The 8210-nt window shown below is 40.4% G+C and overlaps 1 protein-coding gene across 7 annotated transcripts; it reads left to right on the forward strand.

Moving 5' to 3' along the window:
* Positions 1-1593: 1593 nt before the first annotated feature.
* On the forward strand, positions 1594-3831 carry LOC115253545 (uncharacterized). 7 transcript variants are annotated; one of them, XM_029874079.2, is made up of 3 exons: positions 1851-2028; positions 2111-2986; positions 3239-3831. In XM_029874079.2, exons 2-3 carry the CDS (start codon positions 2149-2151, stop codon positions 3646-3648), a joined length of 1248 nt encoding a protein of 415 aa, XP_029729939.2. In that variant the 5' UTR covers positions 1851-2028; positions 2111-2148; the 3' UTR covers positions 3649-3831. The 7 variants fall into 7 exon arrangements, with proteins under 7 accessions (XP_029729938.2, XP_062701197.1, XP_062701199.1 ...); XM_029874078.2 differs by lacking the exon at positions 1851-2028 and adding an exon at positions 1594-1727 and having other exon boundaries at positions 2111-3831; XM_062845213.1 differs by lacking the exon at positions 1851-2028 and adding an exon at positions 1597-1791 and having other exon boundaries at positions 2111-3831.
* Positions 3832-8210: the final 4379 nt, after the last annotated feature.

Here is an 8210-nt window from a genome sequence, read left to right on the forward strand (position 1 = left end):
AGGCGGCGCTTTTTCTCCCGTAAGAGGTGGGTCTGCTGTTTCCGCTTCTGGTTGTAACGTTCCACGTTTTGTCGGGTCCCTTGCTGCAGCATTACCGCCCTCGCTGCGTTCTTCTCCTCCAAACCGTTCTGCACTCTTCTTCGAATTATTCGTTCCGCCGATTCCGTTCCACGTACCCGATGGTGCTCTCGGCTGCGTCGTTGATGGCTGCTTTCACTGTACTCCAGCAGTCCTCTAGAGGGTCCTTATCGAGCTCGTCCTAGTCTGGCAACGCGGCCTCGAGGTTCTGCGCATATGCTGAGGCGACATCCGGCTGTTTCAGTCGCTCTAGGTTGTACAGTGGCGGACGCCGGTACCGTACATTGTTAATGACGGAGAGTTTTGGGCGCAGTTTGACCATCACCAGATAGAGGTCGGAGTCGATGTTGGCGCCACGATAGGTCATAACGTCGATAATGTCGGAGAAGTGCCAGAACGTGGTCGATTTGAGATTCCGTCTGCTGCTGTGGTGATCTCCAGGTGTAACGATAAGGGAGGCTGTGTTGGAAAAAGGTGGCCATATTTTTGGAGGCAGCATAGGCCATTCCAAACACTGCCCTCTTGAAGGTTTTTATCCATACAAAAAATTTAAAATTTGTATGCAGCGTAGAGTTTGGCCAGACACCCAGGCTAATTTGGGCTGGTCACGTGGCATAGGTGCCGGAAGAACGACAGGCAAAGGAGATCCAGGGAGAGCAGCGGCCGGCGTCTCCGTGTCAGACCGCGCATAAGATGGCTGTTTGTGGTTGAAGAGGATCTTAGAGAACTCAACGTTCAGAGGAGCTGGAAGCAATTGGCCTAGGACCGAGTTCAGAGGACAAGGATGCTTAATTCGGCGTAGTTTCAACGAAGTAAAGCCCATCAAGTATCAACATTACTTGTTGTTGGGCAATACAGTTCTGCAGCGAAAATTGACTCATGAAAAATAAATGGTTGTTTCAAGTTAATAGATCAAGTAGTATGAAACGAGCTCACCAATTTATCTAGCATTTGTTTTTTTTTCGTCTTCAGCCTACGCGCAGTGATTGATTACTGTCAGTTCGAGGCTAATCATTCCTAAATAGATCCCTGGGTGTTCATCTGTTAGTGGTTCTTCAATTGAAGCACTAGTGCATACTACATAACACGATTGAAAGGTTAACCATTTCAAAGCATGCAGCAACCCCAACTAACATTTTTGCTGGGTAAGAGTTTAAAAGAGCTATTTTCTGAATGCATTTATTCCATAAGCTCTTATACGGCTACTTTTGTTAGTAAGGACGCGTCATAATGTGGTTATCAGCATCGCAAAACTTGCATCGGAGTTCAGCTGAAATAAAGGTGCGTTCCTTCTTCGTTTCTCTTTCAGGAAGGGTCTCGTGTGCTTCCCCGTCGGTCGTCGTCTGTTGTCAAACAAAAATATCGCAAAACAAGCTAGATAAGCACAATTCACAGGCACAGATAAAGCGACGTTACACTAAAAGAAAAAAAATAGCGTTTGTTTGGATCTTTGATGATTGGCTTACTTGGCAAAGTATGAATCTGGTAAAGTGTTTAGGCGTTTAGCAATAATGTTTCTCTGACTCACTATGTGTTTCATTCTCATTTATGAAGAATATGTTACGATTATTTAATGTGTCAAGTGTTAAATCTTTTCATCTTTGGCCTGCCTGTGCACACAGTCAATTCTTTATTAGTCGACTTCGAAGGTAACCTACTTAAATAACCACGTTAGCTATTTTGAGATAGAAAAAGCTGGAGGCTGGTCCGCGGGTACGTTGTTCAGTATCGAGTTAGGAAGTCTGCTATGTACGTATGCAACGATAGTAGGTATCTTTTTCAATTATCATTGAAACATGGCACGACGGATGGTTCATAGAAGTATATGTCATTGGTGTGACCAGTCGTGTTTTGCTTATCAGCAATTAAACGATAGTGAAAGCTTGGATCAGAAAAATCTTGTACGTTAATGGTTCATTAACTTAAAACATCAACTCGCCACAGAAAAAGGTTACAAACTATTTGCTTTTCGATATAGCAAATAATGTGCATAACAAAAATATTCCAGTAATACCTTACTCTTTTTTCACAGATCATTAGATAATATCTGCTCCGTGAATCATATTCGCTATGGAATCTTTCAACCCGGAATCGTCATTCAAACGAGAATTTCAAAAGGAGTACAACATTATTCTGTTTGGCGAAACTGGCTCAGGCAAATCCACTATGATAAACTATCTGACGAATTATTTCCATAATGGTACACCGAAGAATTTTAAAATTGCCATTCCTACGAAACATCATGAGGCAACCGAGGGTCTAGAGCACCACGAAGACAATGTTCAGGATGCTTCAAAAAGCCAAACAAGAGCCTGTACTATATATGATTTCAGAAAACAGGACACGATATTCAACTTCATTGACACCCCAGGCCTCAGTGATACTGAAGGGGTTGCACAGGATGACTTCAATATTCAACAAATTATGGGTGCTGCTGAGCAGAGCGGAGTGCTGACAGCAATCATCCTCGTTATAAATGGAACGCAAGCCCGAGCTACAGTAAACCTACGCAACACGTTGTGTCTGTTGAGAAGCTCAATACCAGACATCCTTCTGCAGAACCTCGTCGTAGTTCTGACAAACTGCTCTGCTACTTCCGTCAACTTCGATCTGGCACATTTGAAACCTTGGACTATACCGGAAGCGAATATTTTCCACATGAACAACTCTGCTCTCAGTAGACCAGTATCACAATGGATAAACAACGAGCGCATGAAGAAAGATTTGGAAAGGGAATGGGAATACTCAATGGAAACCATCGACGAACTGATCCAGAGCTTGAAGCTGCTCGGTGGAAAAGCGACCGAGGCTTTTAAGCAAATGCGCATAAACAGAGACAGGATAAAATCGCAGCTACATAGTATCTTGCTGGACGTGAAGAAGTTCCAGGATCTTCAAAACGAATTAGGTATTTTGAAAATCACACAGCAAAATATATCCACCGACATCCAAAAATATTCCGACTTCAAGCGGACAAAGCGAGTGGAATTCACAGAATTTGAAAAATGTAATGAATGCAGTACTATCTGCTCTGTATGCTCGAAATTGTGCCGTGAGAATTGGGCAAATGTCAATTCATTCCACGGAGTCCTTGGAATGACACTAGGCTCTAATATGAGTCTCAGAGGCATAATGAACTTTTTCAAAACTATCTTTACAGGGCTGTGTAAGTGCAAACATTCACATTTCAGACACTACGACGACAACGTTAGGCCAGTCAAGAAAACAAAAACCGTCGAGGAAATTCTCGAAGATGTGAAAAACGCCTTTGATCACCACATGAACAAAAATGAGAAAATAGAGTCTAAAATCGGTGACCTGGATGCGGATGTCGCTGCGCTGAAACATGCACTTGACGAGAAAGAAGTGGAAATCCGCAAACACTGCAATGAGCTTAAGAAGCTCTGCTCACAGTTTAACTTTGTGGATGAACTCCAGGGTGTGATTGCCGTCATGGACAGAGATGCCCGTACGCTCACCTCGACGGAGGCAAGAGCCGATGCCGAGAAGAGAATCGGAAATATCAAACACGTGGTCGATACGCTGTCAAGCTCTGGAATGAGCGGCTAGAGCGTTAAATTCCAATAAATCATTTTGTTGAGGAGTATTACATCGAAATATGTGTATATTAACATTGGGCTTAAACAAATTGTTTAGTGTTGCTATTGTCTTATCATAACCTATAAATGTGAAATAAAGATTTTTGGCCATATATGTGGTTCGTTCGTTCCGCTGAGCGATATGGCTACTGGATACTCTAGACTAATAAAAGTGAGTTTCTAATACCATTGGTCTAGCCGACAAGACTTTTAGCTACGGCACGAGTGTCGTAGTGTCGTATGAAGAGATGCTGAATGTGTCATTTTTGATAGTTCTATTCATTTATTTAGTACTAGCTGTACCCGGCAAACTTTGTCTTGCCTACTGCGTTTTTGACGTTTCAAGTCCCTAGCCAAGCGCTCAAGTCCCCGTTCAAAATGTATGAAAACCCGATTTTCAAAAACTCTCAATTTTCCCATGTTTTAGGCCTCATAAACCTTCCTTGGGTGAAAACTAACTGAACAAAACTTAAACGACCCAAAACGGACCACCCGTTCGCAAGTTATGCGCGGTCCCACGTATGCCACTGCATTTTTATATATAGAAATAGATTACATTTTATATTTTTATAAAACTGAATCTAAAATTCCTCATGATTAATACAACACTCCGTTCGTGGCTGCTGCCAATTATACTCGGCCACGCCCCACATTTGCCTGATCGTTCTAGACCTGGTCCACCCACTTTACACGCTGTTAGATCTTCTTGTATCGTCTGGATACCTTGCAAACACCATCTTTGCAGAGTCATTGTCCGGCAATCGCACAGCATGCTCTATCCATCGTATCCTTCATCCGGTTTTGCAGCCTTCCTGGTAGTTTATCATTCGCCGCACACACTGTTCTCCTGCACACCGCTGAAGATGGTCCCAAGCATCCGACACCCCGAATAAAAAATACAGTAGTAAAACCGAACGTTGTATTGTAACAGTACTATTTAACGCCATATTTTTACAATAGACACCACTGTAAAAATAAAAATACAAAAACAATAAAATGTAATGTAGAACCCAATACAGTAAATTGTAAATAAGATTTTTACAATATACTATACGGGTGGTTAAGTATCGTAACAATATAAAAAAATATTTTTCTCCATATATATTTTTTTGCAAAACCATACATTATATTGTAAATGAATTGTTATAAATACTGATACGTGGGTCTTAATAAACCGTACATTGTATGGTACACATATGGTTTCAAACAATAAAATGTACCGTAAATATATTGTTTTTAATTGTAGTTTCACTACTGGTTATACATTTAATTAAATGGTTTTGGAATGGTTCTCTTTTGTTATGTTGTATTGGTTTACATTACATAAACCATATAATGTTATATTATCTTGTCATTTTCCTCCTGTTAATGGCATCTTAGGCTTACTAGCATTATGAGAATGCGCTTTGGAAATTCTCCAGAGCGTTTTGGATAACCCTTCATATTGGATCGCCCACGTCTAAGTCTGAGTCGAGGTCTGAGTAGTCTCTGATTGCATTAACAGTTGAAGCTTAGGCTCCCATGCCCCACCAGCCAGATAACTGGGTTTCGCAAACTAAGCATTATTTGTGGCAACACTTTGAGCGGCATGATGGAACTATGCCGAGCGCGCTAAGTATTATTAGACCACTAATGTAGTTGCATGAAGTGGGTGACGAGGTACATAAGTATCATTACAGCGTGCTTAACCGTTATTGCAATATTGAGGCTCCAGTTTGACTAAAGTTTGAAATACACGGGGAAATACATAACAACTTATGAGAAAACGGTCAAGTTCGATTCAAGTATAAGTTAGGTTAAAAAGCGAATCCACAGACGAACCTATATTAGAATTTCTTTCAGTATTCAGTCCAGTCCATATGTTAAAGATGGCTCTACGATAAAGTACGTCAATCGTATTCCTCTCATCGCACTCTACATACTTAGTCCACCATATCTCTTGGATCTGCAGTTCTTAAGAGATCTGGTTTACTACTTATTTAAACATTTTATTGACTTTAAATTAATGATGATGATTAACCTGGGCTTGTTAGGGGAATATCCGTAAGTAAAAAAAAAAAATCGCGTTAAGTACCGTTCCTTTGATTCTTAGTGGAATTCAAAGGAACAGTACTTAACGCGATTTTCTTTTTACTTTTAAATTGATGTTTCAACTTATTCACTTTTTTCTTTCCTTTCCTTTGCATCAAAAAAGTCACAAACATCAACAAAACAAAGCACGGAAAAAATCTAAAACTGAATAAATAATTAATAAAGCACGGAAAAACAATGTTTCGGAAAAGTGAATGGTTCAAACGTAAGAAAAACAGTATAATATATTGTTACATAAAAATCGAATGTAAATGTATAGTAGCTACAATGTGCGAAGCTTTTAGTGAACCATTTCATTACAATATACATTATTGTAGCTGGTACACTGTATGGTGCAGGAATGGTTTTCACCAAACATCCTATGGTTAGTTTTTATCCGGGACTCGAACACTTCGAGTGCTTACATGTTCTCCAGGTCCATGTTTTGTTTGATGGTACATGACTTAGTTGGCTTGTAATAACTAATTGCCATTGCCAATAGGGCACTGCACTGTTTTGATTTTGTATGGGATTTTGACGTTTCGTGGCCTTGTTGTTTACAAAATTTCTGTAAGAGTGAAAGAGAGGGAGATAATTTCATGCACTGCCCTATAGTCCGTTAGAATTTATTACAAGCCAACTAAGTCATGTACCATCAAACAAAAGACAGGACAGTTACAGTTAGACGAAACATAAGACCAAAAACGACCAAATTAGTTTCCCCCTGAAGAAGACACCAACCCCGTGTCGAAACGTTGGGCAAGTAATAAACATCGTTTGTTAGTTCAAGACTGAGTAGTCGGTTTTAATTGATACTAATTGGCCGGATTTCGCGAAAATCGTGTCCTAGCTGTTGAACCCGGCTCATTGCATAAGCTTCCTGAGCAATTTTGAACAACGGCATGAAAGTCCATCACTTTGTCGTAGCCGTTCCCGTCCATGTTTTTCCATAGTTCTGTGCGGGCGTGCCGTGAAGTTGATGAGAAAATGGTACGTTGGGACCGACTATTCAAGGCAGTTTTGAAGGATTTTCCGCATAGCGAGGATCTGGCTCATTGTCGGCATCATCCGACTCCAGTAATGCACCTCCCAAGTAACACACTTGTCACCGAAGAGTTACGGCGGCGCAGGTTTATGTTGCGCAAAGGTCACTGTGACTTACTTCTAGCAAGTGAGTGTTTATTTGTTAGAAGTAAGTCACAGTGACTTCTGCGCAACAAAAACCTGCGCCGCCGTGACTCTTCGGTGACAAGTGTGTTACTTGGGCTGAGACTCTTCAAAACCCCTGAAAATACTCCTGTAACGCCTCCGACACCCGTTGAAAATCATCTGAAACTACCTAAAACGCCTCTGTTGGAGAAACTGATCACCCGGCAACACTGACTCCAGTTGATAGACTAGACTCGAGGTCAGTGCAGAACGTCACGTTGGCAGACGAGTGACAGACATGACGAAAACAAAACGCACATGATAACACAGAATTGATTGTTATACGAAAAACATTGAGTTTACATCACGCGTGTTAAACTAGAATTTATCCAGTTAATTTGATTGTAATTATAGTATATCTTGGACACTGAAACATTTAAACTTTGTAAGTACACGATATTAAACCTATTTGAAATTAATTATATAACTAATAAAACACATACACACAGGACAGTTACAACAGTTGCTACAGTTAGACACGGACGAATTAGTTACAACAAAGGACTTAGAAATGTAGGTAGACATACTTTATAACTAAAACTGTGTACACGACAATGAATTACAAATAATTACAGCTTAAAGCATTCTCCGTCAAAACCCGAGTTTGCTAAATAGACCGTCCGAACGTCTGTGTCCACAACTGGCCGCAACAAACTTTAAGATTTCTAAACCTCGGTAGACGATATTTTGCCCCGAACGGAGGTTAGAAAAGACTCAGTGTAACCAATTTCGCCCTGCGATGACTTCGTCGACCCGACGGCAAAGTGTAGTGCGGCAGTTGGCCGACGGCGAAAGCAGTTTCGAATGCCCGGCTAAAATATAAACGGCTCATAAAAAAGTGATCATCTTCCATAACAAAATCAGAAATTGCCAATAAAAAAGTAGGGGTGGGAGCAATAATAAACTACAAAATTTCCATAAACAAATCAAAAAGTGCATAAATAAATCAAAACTTCCCATAAATAATTGATTTTCGAGCAATAAAAAATGTCAGAATTTCCACAAATAAATCAACAATTGCAATAAAAAACTATATTTTTTCCAACAAAAAAGTTTAAATTTTCCATAAATAAATCTGATTTTTCCATAAATAATTCAAAAATTTTCAATTGAAAAACATCAAAAAAGCAATTGAAAATTTAGCAATAAATGCGACCTGTTGAGCAAAGTAAAAGTATTGGGTGAGCCATGCGGCGAAGCCGCATAGAGGATTGAGGAACTGAGGCGCCGTAACTGCGTCGATTCGGATCTTGG

This window comes from Aedes albopictus, chromosome 1 (genome assembly GCF_035046485.1).
Source record: "Aedes albopictus strain Foshan chromosome 1, AalbF5, whole genome shotgun sequence".
In the NCBI taxonomy this organism is placed as follows: Eukaryota; Metazoa; Arthropoda; class Insecta; order Diptera; family Culicidae; genus Aedes; species Aedes albopictus.